The sequence below is a fragment of the Takifugu flavidus genome, chromosome 4 (assembly GCF_003711565.1).
Source record: "Takifugu flavidus isolate HTHZ2018 chromosome 4, ASM371156v2, whole genome shotgun sequence".
In the NCBI taxonomy this organism is placed as follows: domain Eukaryota; kingdom Metazoa; phylum Chordata; class Actinopteri; order Tetraodontiformes; family Tetraodontidae; genus Takifugu; species Takifugu flavidus.
Genome location: NC_079523.1, coordinates 10,764,842 through 10,779,717, shown reverse-complemented (window position 1 = coordinate 10,779,717; position 14,876 = coordinate 10,764,842). Strand labels below are relative to the sequence as shown.

Genomic DNA, 14,876 nt, shown 5'->3' with positions numbered 1-14,876 from the left:
ATGTCATATGCTGCTAATTTGTACTACTATACAAGCTAAAAGTAAGTAAATTTCCCCATTGTGGGATCAATCAAGTATATCTAATCTTAACACTTTATAAAACATCTACTTACCCTCAATCCTGGAGTTCCTGGAGTGCCTGGCTTTCCTGGGTCTCCCTGAAACGCAACATTATTCATGTAAAAGCTCAAAATCTAATGAGCACGACAGTAATTTGAAATGCTTTGAAATAACTCACTCTCTCCCCAGGTTCACCAGCTGCTCCTCTTTCCCCCTGTGCAGAGTCACATGACCACATGTAGTAGTAATTTGCTCACTATCCATTTAAGTTAAAGTAAGTATTGAGTATTTTTAGATGCTAAGAAGCTTCATTTATCAAAACAAATCAAGGGGGTTTTGAACTCATAACCTTCCTCACCAACATCGTGTTGTAGCCACGTTCAATTAGACAGGTGTTTGAACTGGGGCGTTTGGTTCATCTCAAGTACAGGATGCCCTAGAGCAGCCGAGACTGTCCATGTTTCAGTATAATAAGTTAATCAGCTCTTATTGTTCTTCATCCTAGAATCCTCTGACTATCACAGCTCTTTTCAATTGAATCAGGCCAGATGGATATAAAGAAACAGGCAAAACATAACACAGTCTCTCAAGCACAATCACGTGTAGGATGCTCTCACTGCTGATGATCATCATCAGACATCAAGAATAAATAATCATCACCTTAGAAATATCTGTGAAGCAAATATATGTAATCCCTCGTGAGCTACTTTTGTATATTTCAGTGATTTTGATTTAGAGAGCTATGATTTATTGCAGTGATAAATCGAGAGATGCATCCTGAAGCATCAGTAATGCTGATATATTTATGTTTGCGAACAATATTGCCACTCAACATCAGATTGACCCTCCATCCAGCCTCAGAATTCCGCTGTGCAAGCAATTGATGAATAAAGGCTTCTTTATAATATAGATCGCATTGGATGGAAAGGTCGTGTATTAAAGTGCGACAGTTACTGATATATATTTCCTCACAAAAACCAATGAGATCATATGGAGTAAGCACGTGTCCCAGTTCTGGAATACAATGTGTCAGCGTAAAATTGTATTGGATAAAATGGTGTTATTTGCTGAGAACAAAATAACATATGAGGGATAAACCCACTGAGGATAAGATTCAGAAACGTGAAATAAAAATTGAAAAAAGAGATCATATTGATCCCACCTTTAGTCATCACAACTCATAACAGCTCAGTAGTGTGAACGGCCTCCACAGGCCTCTATGCACTTCCTTCATTGTCCAAGCGTGCTTCTGATTGGGCGACAGATAGAGGATCTTCCCTCAGATCTGGATTAAAGCATCAATCAGCTCTGGTTTGATGTGGCAGTGTTAGATGCACCGATACATCACGTCCCAGAGGTGCTTGTTTGGATCCAGGTCTGAGGAATGGCTGGGCCAGTCAATAGCATCCAAGCCATCATCATCCTGGAACACTCAAGCCTGAAGCACTGCAGCCACTTGGGAATGACACACGCCTCAACAGGAAATCCACAGCACTTGGATCAGCCTGTGATCCCATTTTTGGCACACCAATGTGCACCTACATGAGCAACTTTATGTTCTCTGTACTTTCTGATGTCGCACATATGCACACTTCCATGTGATACTGATTTAGCCCTGGTGTTCTCTATCCTAATGGTTGTAATATTGCCTTGAATTTTCAATAATCTCCAATTCTAAACAATGAGGAAACATTCTAAAACAAAGCCGGCACCACACTCGTTCATATACAGTGATCCCTCGTTTATCGCGGGAGTTGCGTTCCAAAAATAACACGCGAAAAGTGAAATCCATGAAGTAGTCAGCTTCATTTTTTTTTATTATTTTACAATGCAATACTGAACTATAGAATGAAACCAAAAATCAAAACCTGTTTTAAAGCCCAAAATTTGTTTAAAACAATCATTTTAATCTAGTAATACAAGGTTGGAAACATTGTCACTGGCGTATTTCAGTCCCAGCTGCGCCTCTTCGTCCTGACTCCGCTCCGCTGGAGCGTCTGTTTCTACTGAAGGCGCAGGAGTCTTTCTCCCAGAGAAGAACATTGTTATGGGTAGTTGTTGGCGCTCTTTCTTTTTCTGAGCAAGAAGATTTTTATAAACGGATATGCCACCTTCGATTATATTTGAGAACTGCAATGAACGACTCGCAAAAAAAATCCGTGAAGCAGCGAAGCCGTGAAAGATGAAACGCGATATAGCGAGGGATCACTGTACATCAATTCAAAAAGACTAATAATCCATGATCGACATGCATTTACACGTATACAGACGTGCATGTACATGTCTGACTGACTCTCATGTCATGTGACTCACCCTGTCTCCCTTAGATCCATCCTCCCCGGGCTGTCCTCTGTCACCCTATCACAGCAGAGACCAGAAAATATCACTCTTCAATTTGCACCTTTCAACCCAGGTGACTTTTCTTACCTATATCTTACCTTGCTACCAAGTTCCCCTGGAGGCCCACGGGGACCCTAAAAGATGTAAGGACAATATGTCACCATTTCTTTGTGCCAAAAGACTGGATATTTACCAGTGGCAATTGGAATGGCAGCCACAGTTCATTGGTACATGGCAAAATGAATAATACTGTGGAAATTGTGATCAATATAACAAGGACTGTGGAGGCATGGCAGCGATAAAGGAGGTGTTGTTGCTATTTGTAAAGCATCCACTTTGTTATGATCTATCGCCATTTTGATATCAGAAAAAAGTGACGTGTTCGTCTTACTCTATCACCAGGTTCTCCTTGCCTGCCTGGAGGACCTGGCAGCCCGTCAGCACTCTCACCCTAAAAAAAAAGGGATTATTGTTTTATCTTTACTGAGCTAAACTTACTGTATAACAAGCTCAACCACTATTGATTAAATTTGCAGTCACCTTTTCTCCTTTTTTACCCTGTGGTCCTGCCAGTCCTACAGGACCTATGCCCCCTGGAGGTCCTGGAGAACCCTGATGATAAAATTGCAATTAGTGAATGCTAATAGAGGCAACGCATCAACAATTCATGTAAGGTAAACATGTCAGCACATTGTCGGTGATTGACAGCCCTTACCGGGGAGCCTTTTTCGCCCTTCACGGCAACCCCACTGCCGACTCCTGGAGCTCCCTGTCAGCAAAAAGAGACAATAGCCGTGAATCATTATAATTGTGTTCTCCCTAGGACACTTGTGCAGTAAGGAGTCTAGCTGGTGGTGGTGTGACTCACCCGCTCCCCTGGGGTGCCCTTCTCTCCCTGCAGAAAGAGAGGTAAAAGTGAAACATGGTGACGACAGCATAATTATCTAATTCAGACAAAAATAAGACAGGAGGATCCACACACTGTGCTCTTCTGTTTCAAGAATAAAGCAAGTCTGCTTTTTGATATTAAGCAACTTTATTAGTTGAACTCGGATTTTTTTACTTTTAAGTTTTAGCTTCAATTAAAAAGAAACAACAATTAACATAGAAAAATATTGCAGTAATACTTGTAATAATCATTCTGTTAATACAAAGACACATGGACCATCTTACAGTAAACCTCCTCTTAATAAAGTGACTAAACACTGCCACCGTGTGCCTGAAGACGGCAACTGTCGGAAAGTGTTGCAGTCTGTGTACATGTTTACAAGTAAAAATGCATAGAGGACGTTTTAACACGCTTAATGATCAATCAGCTTATTTCAGAGTAATTGTTGTTGGAGCTTCGTACTTTAACATCTACCAATGAGGAATATGTGAGGATACAGTTTATTCAGATGATATGTTTAGTTTGCTGCATCGGGGGGCAAGTGAGAAGGTATTTTTTAAATGGAGGCAGGAAGAAATGGGACAAAAGGACAACCTTGATGGAGAGCCCCGGTGTTCCAGGTAACCCAGGGCGACCATCCTGACCCGGTATGCCTGGAACTCCAGCCGCACCTTTCGTCCCACCGATGCCTGGCTGACCCGGAGTCCCCTTAATACATGACATTAAGAGTAGTTAGAGTACGGTACACTCTCCACTGAGCTTGTTGTGGGACAAACCATAAAACTGTGTCACTACAACATTGTGAAGAATGCTTAAGATCGTTTTGTGTTTCAGTTTCTTACTGGTATTCCAGGGGTGCCAGGCTCTCCTTTCCTGCCTGGAAGACCCCCCCCAGATTCTACAACTGACCCTGGTTCACCCTAAAGAATCACCAAAACATAATGAAAATACATTTAAAGAAAAAGATAAATCCTTTTTAAGGACAGTGTTTATCTCACCTTTTCCCCTCTAAAACCTTGTTGCCCCTGTGGTCCTGCCAGTCCTGGGTCTCCCTAGTTAAACAAAATAAGCACTTAGGAAATAAATTTATATATATTTATATTCATATATTACATTTTTAGCGAATTGAATTATTGAAACTCACTTTGTCACCTTTGAGACCAGGTAAACCCTGGGACCCCTGCAAAAGCAAAATTGGTTTGTTATGTTTGGGCAAATATTACAATCCTTAGATTCTGGTGCCTCAACTCACTGGGACCCCTGCAGTTCCTGGGGAACCTTCCCGCCCTGGATAACCTGGGTTTCCATCAGTGCCGGGGAATCCCTGGATTAACAACAATGATCTAATTACTGCAGTTTTGATTAATGTTTGTCTATATTTACTGAACCTACTCACCCTCTCTCCTTTTTCTCCTTTCAACCTGGCTGAAGGGTCTAGAGGGGACGATGGGCCTGGTGGAACTTGGCGCCCTTCCGGACCCCTCGGTCCCTCCCTTCCAGGCAAACCATTAAGTCCCTACATAAATATAGGCACACATATTGGAAAAGTCAAAATCAACCTCGATTAAAACAAACAGGGTAAGACATTGTCTGTCAAAATGTTCAAATTTTACACAGGAGCATCCCTGCATTGATCAAATCTAAAGTATGCCTAGTGTTGAGATGGTACTTCAAGCTTGTTGTGCCTTGGTTAAACAAAAACTGTGCATGGACAGATTAATTAATAGTCTTTGTTTGTACTCAAACACATCAAGTGGGTTAGTGGGTTATCCTTTTATTTTAATGATACTGTGCTCAGCTCTGTTCCCTTCCCTGCTCCCCTGCCCTTCAGTTACGGGTTGTGAGTGCTTTATAGAAGCATTCATTATGCTTCTATGCATTCATTATGCAGAATTTAGTCACTTTTGTCAATGTTACAGGTTTGTATTTACTTACAGGCTCTCCTTTTCTTCCATCCAAACCATCTCTGCCTCTCTCGCCCTGTGGAATTATGCAGGACATTTCAGCATAACAGCTGCAAATATTAGGTACAAGAAGAAAGGTTAAAAAGTTACACTATACCTTCTCACCACGTTCTCCCCTTTGGCCCTAAAAGTAAAAGGTAAGATGTCATTTAGAAACAAGAAAGTTTGGAATGCAAGAAAAGAGGGAGAGGGCGTTTGTGTCAGTCTCACCCGAGGACACTGAGCGGGACAACGGTCTGGAAGTGGACCGCCCTAAACAAAATGGGAATAAAGGCAACAAAATAAAAAGTTTTGTTTCTTTTACAGGCAGCTTTCTGGCTATTATTGAGTCCTTTGTAGTCTGCATAATAAAAAGACGCCCTCCACCATGTTCTCCATACTATAAAACAACATGTTTGAGCAGTGGTTCCTCTTACATCTCGTATTTTGGCAATGCTACACAGTAATTCTGCTAATCTGGTGTGCAGTGAGTCCAACTGTGACGCTTCAGGAGTGTAGAGGATATTCTGCGTGCTGCCGTCCGTCACAGCCCGACGCAACTCCTCAGTATCTGCCTGACCGATACCCACGGCCAACACCTTGACACCTGAGTTAAACAAGTTAAACAAGTGTTTAACCATACATTTAAACTTACATTACTTCTTTATTTGACAGAGATTTTCACACCTGTAGCTCTGAGAATGTTTGTCACAAGCGTAAGGTTGTCAGAAGACTTTTTATCTCCGATGATGACGACAACGCCGGGAACCATAGGCCTTCGTCCAGCTGCAGGGGTCAGGAGGTACCGTGTAGTGAAGGTCACTGCTTCACCTGCAGAGGGAGACACACAAATACAGACTAAGAAAAATAAGACACAGCAAGGTGGCGGACTATTTCCAAACACAGATGTATCTCTAAGATTTGACCTATGTTATTTCCAGGGGTTTCATCAAAGGGTGTTGCCTCAATCTTTTGCAGAAGTGTATCAGACCTGTCGTGGCTATTGAGGAGGAACCACATTTTGGGTCTGTAACCATACACTACAATGCCCACCTGAAAGAAAAAGGAAATCAAATGATGAAAACGTGATGCGCACACCATCAAAATGTACAGGCTAAAAGAACCAGCACCTGTGAATCGCGGGCTCCGATGGTGTTCAGAGATCCTGCTGCGCTTGTGAGAAGCCTACGGAGAGCGCCTGCGATGCTTATTCTATCAGTAGAGGCGGGCACCAGAAACACCACATCCAAACGCCCACCGACACACACTGCAGACATGATTACATGGGGAATGAAAGCGTGGCTACGGATATTTACGCGCTTGAAAGTGAAGGTGTCGTACCAGTTCTTTCATCTACAAAACTCATCGCTCCCAGTCCCCGTGCAAATGTGGGCTGGACAGTAAAACGGTATCGATGGCCCAGATGCAGCCCCGTCACCTGGTAAGAGGTGGACTCAGCAGGCAGCGTGACAGAAACATCCCTCCCAATATCTGAGAAAAGCCAAAATGGTAAGAATATACAGACAAAGTCTTAAATTAATTTCAAATGATAAAAAGATTCACCTAATTCATCACCCCATCGCAGAATGTACCCTGTGGCACCCGGTAAAGGATTCCAGACAAGCCGCACAGAATTCTGGGTAACCTCTGCCACCTGTAAAGCTGTGGAGTATAATGGGGGCGCGGGGGTGACAGCACCAGCTGTAAAGAGAGCAAATAACAGTAGTGGAGATAAGTTTGTTAAAATACTTGCCTAAGATTTAGTTATTGCGCTCATTTTTCACGCAAATTCACAGGAACCTTCTAAAAAGCAAATGTAAATCACAGTAGAGTACATCCAGTTTTCTCAGTTTATTCTGTGCTTGGGATAGTGGTTGAAACTTGTAAGAAAAGTGGGACTCACGTGTGGTGATCCTGACAGAAACAGGGCGTCCCTCTCTATTCTGAACAATCGCCTTGACCTGAACCTCATACTGGGCTCCAGGATCCAGCTGGTCTAAATCCACTGCAGTCACATCACCTCCAACCAGCTGACTTTTCTCTTCACCACCTGCAACAGCACGGCCAATTATAGACTAGTGCAAAAAAGGTGACTTGGTGCTTTTAAAAAAAAAAAAGATTCTTTATAAATCTTCAAAATGAATATACTGAACCATCACCATCTGTTTTCCTCCAAGACACGCGGTAAGATGTTGCTCCCTGGACACCAACCCAGGAGACACGTACAACCTCTCCCCGAGACTCTTGGACTTGGAGGGATGTCACGATCCCAACAACGGACTGATCTGATTCTGAATTTAGAAGGGCACAAAACAACAATCTGCTGTTGTATACGATCTCATCCTGTTTGAACCCAAGCAGCTTCTCCCAATAAAAGGCAGATGAAGGTACCTGTTTTAATAGCCAGGGTGGAAGGACTTCCGTCTAGAGATCCAAAGACAGATCCAAAGACAGGAGTAACTTGCACAGTGTATGATGAATCTGACTGAAGCCCCTCAATGGTGAAAGAAGACGTGTCAGCAGGCACATTCTGAGTTGTTTCTGTACCCGCACCTGGAATAAGACAGTTGTTTCTATAGACAGTATGTAAAGCACTGAGAGCTGGCTCACTTCTCACATTTGTCATTCCTGGATTAGGATTTCTTACCATTGTTACGTCGCCAAATGATCCTATAGCCGGTTGCGGTTTTGGAAGGCGACCAGGCAATCTGGATCTTCTGAGAAGTAACAGCAGTGACACGAAGGCCAGACCTTGACCCACCATACGATTTAGTCCGAGAAGACACTTCGACCGCCTTTCCAACTCGCTCTCCATCAAAGACACCCGCAACCCTAATGACCACTGCTTCATCTGGTTGCAGGCCATCAATAATAAATGTACTGGCCTCTGCTCCCAGAAGTCGGGACTTTTCAGGACCTGCCATGAAGAACACAGAGCTGCTTTACTACAGTTATACGCATCATTAAGGTGGAAAATGCTGAAGATTAAAGATACATGATGGATGGAAGCAAATCAAAGATTCAAAGTAATCAAATTCACGCTTACCGCCGCCTTGACTCCAAGAAATCCTGTACCCTGTTGCCCCAGCAACACCAGTCCAGGCAATTCGAATTCTACGACTGTTTATGTCAGTCACTTTGAGATCAGTCACTACGCCCAAGCCTTGCTCTAAAAATAAAACGATAAATGATTTGATGTGCCAAAGCCCATGTATGGTTAAAACACTGATGAAACGACATAAGATTTCCAACAAAATTACGGGTGTTTTAAAAACACCCAACGGGAAGTAAGAAAGTTCTCTCAGTGGATAACAAGAAAACTGTTGATATAATGTGTTACAATAATATAGAATTTAGAATAAATATAACAAAAACACAAGGTGCTAATCATAAAACAGCTGTTCACATTTTCACAACTTATTATAAAGAAGATGAAATTGCCTGAATAACATACACAAATTTGGTTTCCTGAGTGTGTAAATACATATAAGAGATGTCCATCCTAAGATCAAACTGAATTTGAAATCAACAACCATGAATTGTTGAACCAGTCGCTGTTTTGTCTGCCTCAAGAACAAGAGTTTGCTAAAAATCTGAGTCAGAAATCTGAGACAAAAATGTCCATGAATCAACAAAGTGGATATAAATAAACACCAAAGGAACAGGAAGCAAAACAATACGCTAACTTAAGCGTGTAAGGAGTTTTAATCGGTACCAGGTACACCCACTGAATTCTTTGGTCTTTTCATAGTTCTAACAAATTTTAGGCCAAGCCTTCATTTAGAATGTTATTTTCTTAACTATTTCCTCAGCTGTCTTTTTCCCATATAACAAAATGTCAGCGATGTAATAAATTAGGATTACAAAGACACATTAAGGCTTAAGGATCTCTAATTAAGGATCAAAAGGGGTCATCGGGATGTAAACAGGTTTATAGCAGCAATATTGTGTCTTAGCCTCTCAGCAAGGAACGGCTTCAGACCACACCGCTGCTCCGTACATCTGTTAGAAAGACTAAGCCTCCAGCGTGCACGTGTGTTCTGTGCCTGCTCTTCTGTTTAATGTTCATTGTTGTGGCAACATCCTGATTTACGTTTCACAATACAAATGAAAGCCACATTTTGATGAAACAGTACATTGAAGCTTTCTTACCAGTGATCCATTAGGGGAGAAATATGTAACGCACAAAAGGAAGCAGAGAGAGAAATAAGGCAGTCTTCATGTGTTGTTGATCATACATCAAAAATCCTCTCAACTAGTATAATCTACTGATAGAATGGTTGTATTTCCTACATGTTACACCCTGATATTGAGATTTATAATCTGTTACTATTGGATTTGTAAAAGCAGAATGTCTCTCCACATGGTGAGTTGAAACTAAGAAGGGCGTTTTAATTAAGCAAAAAAGCCCTTAAGAGGATCAGACAGCAGCTTTCTGCAAGATGTTTGCAGAGGAAGAGGGACTGACTCATGATGAAGGCTTTCTAACTGGCAAACCTCCCAAATGCCAGCACAAAGTGGCGAGGAGTCAGCGGGCAGCATTTTAGAGGAAAACCAGCCAGAGCATGAGCTGGGTGGAATGAAGATCAGGAAGGGTCATGTGGGAAACACATAAAACATATTAAAATATTTTCAACTCTAAAAGTCTATAAAAGGCATTAAGGGGTAACTGTCCTCATTGAGCGGTCTAACAGAAAAATAACCATGGGGATTATTAAATACATCCATTATGGATGGATCCCAATCTTTCCTCATCAAGTGTGTGAACTAGATCTCCAGTCACCTGTTTTGATGTAAACATTAACTGGGTCTCCTTCATTTTCTCCCACGAGTGCTGTGACACTGACTGCATAGGACACTCCCACCGCCAGGTCTCTTAGGTCAAGCGTTGTCTGGTTGCCAGGGATCACCTGGATTTCCTCTCTAGCCACTGACATGGCATGACACACACACAAATACACACACTTTAATGAGTGTAATCAGGAGTGGGTTCATATCAATAGAAGTAAGCAGTGGAAGAGATTAATAGATTCAGAATAACAGATGCTTACCCTCTCTGTTGAGGATAAAAATGCGGTACTGTGTGGCCCCAGCCACACCCGTCCAGCCCAGTCGAACAGTGCTTCCCAGAGACTCCACGACTCTCAGGTTGGACACTTTCCCAACTGGCTGCTCTTCTAGAACATCACAGACAACATCTTACTTCATGCAAAACCTGCAAACATCACTGAACCTAGAAATCCGGCCATATGAAGTTAGGTACCTCTGGATGTGGTGGAGACGGGAGTGGCCACCTCCCGACCTTCATACAGGGTGTAAAGGGTGATGATGTATTCTGTGCTGGGCTGCAGACCTGTTAGCTCATAACTGGTAGTGCTCCTTGGAAAAGAGAGTCTCTGGACACGGCCCTCTGGAAACACAATGGCAAATCAGGCAATTTCATTCACCTACTGTATAGCTACACCCTATTAAAAATAGAAATAATAATAAAATATATTATTATTTCATCTGAAAGCCGAATGCCATTCATTTTTATGCATTCTACAGGGACTAAATGTTCTTATATGGTTCATGTGCAGGGTTCTACTGCACGCTAATAGCAAGACTACGAAATATCAAATGATCATGTGAGGGGTTATTTATTTGTTGGTTCAGTTTTGTGTTATTTGTTGACTGTGAAACCAGCAATGTTGAAAACCGACATCTTGAAACCGTCAAGAATTTATCGGGCTTGTTTTTTTTTCTTGTAAACAATAAACAAAAAAATTTGAAGGGCGTCTGAACACTTTTTTCCTCCACTGTATATCAAGATGCTTTGTTGTTATTAAGTGACGATAGTATGATTATGAATGATAGCATTAGCATGTCTAACCTTCTCCCGCTCGCCACTCCAGACGATAGCCTTGAGAAGACTGAATATATCTCCAGGTGAGGCGAATGGAGGAGGGCCCGGTGGGGTGTGTTCGGAGGCTCTGCTCCTCTGGAGTTTCTGACAAAAAAGCAACATAATGGACAATATGTATGCAAAGCTTGACACTGTAATGCAAGACATTTTGAAACTGCCTCAACAACCCTAATTTGGAATAACTAGAGGTCGGATGGGTCCCACACAGGGGCAACCCAATGCTCCTTGGGGAGACAGCTTTGATAAAAACCTGAAGGCATGATTTTATATATATTTAAAACAGAGTACTTACATTTCTTGTGGTGTAATTCAACACAACTTGCAGTGGGTATCAATGATTTTTGTGCCCCTTTAGATCAATTTATAAGCTAAAAAAAAGGATTAGAATCCAGTCTGTGAGAAACTGAAAAAAACCCTAAAAACAAAAATAAAATGGGATCAGATGTTTAGTGAGATAATTAATGAAGTGGCTAACTGGGATCAATAGTATTGTAAATAATGAAAGCTTAATTGTTTTTGTTAAGAGATATAAATAAGAGATCAGTTGAAAAGGATTTTTTTTTGAATGAGCAGAAAGTGAAGAGTCAGTAGAAGTGTAATAGATTCCACGCCTAATTTGGGTACGCTGAACCCACACGCTAGGTTCTGGGGTGAACACTGATGCATGTTTCTCAGAGTTCAGGTTTTCTCTCCTCTTCTCTCAATGCCGAGGCCTCGCGGCGAGCCAGCCCTCAAATGAGCAACATTGGCCCAACTGGCTTGACACCATATGTGCACTACACACCAGAGACAGATGGCAAGCATGCATAATGTGAGCAAAGTGGTCCTTGGCATGTACCGCAAACAGAAAGGCACGAGAAAAATGTTGCCATCGTTTGTCTCTGCTTCACGACTCAGGACTCAGCTCGAACTGAAGGTATGAAAGAAATCAACCCACCTATGTTGAATGCGGCGGTTGCCACGGGACCCTCAACGTTGCCCTCGTACAGTGTGAGGACAGTGACGATGTAGTCAGTGTTGGGCTGCAAGCCGGACAAAGTGTATGCTTCGATGTCGCTGGCTAGGTCCACAGTCTCCACTGTATCGCCTTTTTGGATCATAAAAACACAAACGATTGAGCGGTGCGCACATTCGAACAAGGCCCAACGACGCTGGCTTCCCGCTGACCTCTCAACGGACCACGGATCAGTCTGTAGCCCCTCACACCGCGGACACCTCTCCATCGCACACGCACGCTGCCCTCTGACACCGTCTGCACCGAGAGCTGCTGCACTGCCTCCAGACGCACTAAAACAAGCAAAAACAGGAACGCAAAGGCAGTCTGAGTAATACTGGGCGAGCATGGGTTCCCCAAATATAGGGAAACGGTCTCATTGTGTGAATTTACATGTGCGGGCAGTCAGGACGGACGGCGCTGCAGAGTTTCGAGGAAACAGTGGATACAGGCTGATGACGTATTCCGTGTCTGGTTCAAGCGACTCCAAGGTGATTGATGTGGAATCTGCCACCAGAGAGTTCTCTGAAAGCTGAGCTGCTGGCTGACCTGCTCGTCCCAGCACATAATACCGGAGCAAAAAGAGAGGGGTTATGGTTAAGACACATCAAAAGGTGTTTTCAACATCGTCACCCCGGTGTGAGTGACAGCCTGCCAACTGTACAGAGCGTGATTGCTCCCAGGGCCAGGTGAGCAGGTACGAACACCACACTTCTCATCACAGGCTACACAGACCTCCACATCTGCCAGTGTCAGTGATAGCAGCTCCGTTTGAGACTGGCACTCCTGCCACATGTGCGGAAAAATGTTTATTTCAGCCCTCAGGGGCCACTTTCCTCTCCTGAATCATAAGCGCCCGGACATTTTGGACCTGTTATGATCAACACCCTGTCTCTAGAAATACAGGAAGCAATATATTCCAAATGCACAAGTAAAGGTTTTCCATGTCTAATTTCAGGACTGGGATTTTATAGAACATGGCTGAGCAGTAAAAGTCTTAGTGACAGCCAGTGCCTGAAGGAAGCAAAGCCTCAAAAAAGATTATATTCCCTCACAAAAGCCTGGCAGCTCTACATTCCCAACATGTTTTTGTAACCTGCCACTAACTGTTAATATTGTTAACACCTGTAATATCTTTTTTCTCCTACGGTTTCTGCCGTAAACAATGCCGGGGTGGTAAGGGGGACAGTAAAAGAAGTAGCGTTTGACCTCGTGGTCCATAGGTGAGTTTGTAGCCCTGCACTGGAACTGAAGGTCTGCTCCAGCTCAAAGACAGTGAGAAGAAGCCTGCTTGGACCAGACGTAAACTGGACACCCCTGGCAAAGACCCTATGTTAGACGTGAGAGATGTATCATTAGAAATGGGTGAACACAAAAGAGTTTGTGCTGAGCATGCATGACTGTTTACTCACTGGTTTTCTTTTTCGCAGAAACAGCATCTTCGACACTGTTGGGAAACTGGGCAATAACAGTCACCAGGTAGTCAGTGCCTGATCTTAGGTCCACTGCTGTGAAGTTTCTCTGGCGGGGAGGCACTGTTTCCTGCAGGGAAGACACAAAAAGATTTGAGTGAATGTTGAGCTCCACTGAATGACAGCCTACTTCTGCTGTCGTCATCTTTTCTGTCAGGGGATTTCACACTTTGACTTGCCAGTCTTTAATCTATGTACTGTAGCTTGACAAAGACCACCCAAAGATAGCCTGGAGATTTGTGCTTCTCCTAAAAAAACGTTGGTTCCTAAACCACATGCAGTCATGACCCGTGTTGTGAGTACTGTGGTTACTGTTTCGCAGTCATGCGTTACACACTACGTTAGTTTCGCTAGTGTAACTATCAATTGTTTCGCATTTGTTGAAAAAGTAAACCGCTCCGACAAGAATTCCAACGCTGTGATTTAAGGAGCGCTATTGCATCCTGCTGGCCTGCTGAGGAGGACAGTGGTGCTTCGGCCCTAAACCAATAGCGTTTGAGTTTGAGCCGCGATAAAACTGTCTCTAAGAGTGACATTTAAAAGCATGCGGCTGGTTATATTATTGAGGAGATGCTTCCAATTTCACCTGAGGAGTATCCCTCTTATCCTAACTGGATCAATAAAATGGGAATGACGCGGAGGCAACAGTTCACAACTGCAGTCGGGTTGAAAAATATCCGCGTGTGGCCTGCTGGTGCTCATATACTTGCTCATATTCTGTCATCAAACATAAAGTGTTGCATAAAATGCTATGTGGAATAGCTCTCTTCTTATTATCCCGCTAAGCTACAATTTGATTCGATGTGAGAGGTCGTTTATTTAAGGGAGGCTGATTGTCTGCTAAGTTTTGACATGTGCAAACAGCTTTTCATGGATGAGTACTCTAACACGTTACTTTTATTTGTAGGTAAGGCTGCAATTACACTGATTACTTTAAATTGATAGAAAACCTGCAAACTAGTGGACTACTTTCCAAAGTGGCTTCACCCATGACTGGTCATGACCAAGAACTCATGAGGAATTATTTTCAAATATTTGCCTTGGTTACAGTAAAAACAGAGCTGGGAAAGTGATTATACTAAGATCTGTTCCATTAAAGGAGTAGATAAAAATTTAAAAGGTGCCTTTTGAAAAAAATAGAATAAATAGAGCTGTTTCAGATGGGCATCTGTGATTAAATCTCAAGATTTTCCATAATTTCCTTCATACAGCGTCTCCATCAAAATAAATATGACATTAATTCGTATCTCCGCGAGGAATATTCTCTAAAATA

The 14,876-nt window shown here is 42.7% G+C and overlaps 1 protein-coding gene across 11 annotated transcripts in view; it reads right to left on the bottom strand.

The window, feature by feature from the left end:
* col7a1 (collagen, type VII, alpha 1) overlaps positions 1-14,876 on the bottom strand; it is a 48,358-nt gene that overhangs the window by 25,872 nt on the left and 7,610 nt on the right. For 10 of the 11 annotated variants that reach the window (XR_008950126.1, XR_008950125.1, XR_008950122.1 and 7 more), the window contains exons 8-44: positions 13,544-13,673; positions 13,341-13,460; positions 12,525-12,680; positions 12,305-12,424; positions 12,075-12,224; positions 11,105-11,221; positions 10,496-10,642; positions 10,284-10,409; positions 10,016-10,162; positions 8,279-8,401; positions 7,880-8,149; positions 7,624-7,785; positions 7,392-7,523; positions 7,136-7,282; positions 6,796-6,933; positions 6,574-6,723; positions 6,363-6,499; positions 6,159-6,285; positions 5,920-6,063; positions 5,670-5,839; positions 5,464-5,505; positions 5,351-5,377; positions 5,225-5,269; positions 4,686-4,805; positions 4,542-4,613; positions 4,434-4,469; positions 4,288-4,341; positions 4,132-4,209; positions 3,884-3,997; positions 3,269-3,295; positions 3,116-3,169; positions 2,941-3,012; positions 2,792-2,851; positions 2,499-2,534; positions 2,374-2,418; positions 239-274; positions 114-158 (exon numbers count right to left, since the gene is read on the bottom strand). Coding sequence is in view for 1 of the 11 variants with exons in the window: in XM_057030447.1 (XP_056886427.1) it covers positions 114-158; positions 239-274; positions 2,374-2,418; positions 2,499-2,534; positions 2,792-2,851; positions 2,941-3,012; positions 3,116-3,169; positions 3,269-3,295; positions 3,884-3,997; positions 4,132-4,209; positions 4,288-4,341; positions 4,434-4,469; positions 4,542-4,613; positions 4,686-4,805; positions 5,225-5,269; positions 5,351-5,377; positions 5,464-5,505; positions 5,670-5,839; positions 5,920-6,063; positions 6,159-6,285; positions 6,363-6,499; positions 6,574-6,723; positions 6,796-6,933; positions 7,136-7,282; positions 7,392-7,523; positions 7,624-7,785; positions 7,880-8,149; positions 8,279-8,401; positions 10,016-10,162; positions 10,284-10,409; positions 10,496-10,642; positions 11,105-11,221; positions 12,075-12,224; positions 12,305-12,424; positions 12,525-12,680; positions 13,341-13,460; positions 13,544-13,673 (3,876 nt within the window). In the remaining 10 variants the exon portion in view is untranslated. The remainder of the gene's footprint in view (positions 1-113; positions 159-238; positions 275-2,373; positions 2,419-2,498; positions 2,535-2,791; positions 2,852-2,940; positions 3,013-3,115; positions 3,170-3,268; positions 3,296-3,883; positions 3,998-4,131; positions 4,210-4,287; positions 4,342-4,433; positions 4,470-4,541; positions 4,614-4,685; positions 4,806-5,224; positions 5,270-5,350; positions 5,378-5,463; positions 5,506-5,669; positions 5,840-5,919; positions 6,064-6,158; positions 6,286-6,362; positions 6,500-6,573; positions 6,724-6,795; positions 6,934-7,135; positions 7,283-7,391; positions 7,524-7,623; positions 7,786-7,879; positions 8,150-8,278; positions 8,402-10,015; positions 10,163-10,283; positions 10,410-10,495; positions 10,643-11,104; positions 11,222-12,074; positions 12,225-12,304; positions 12,425-12,524; positions 12,681-13,340; positions 13,461-13,543; positions 13,674-14,876) is intronic. The other variant, XR_008950131.1, reaches the window with a different exon arrangement.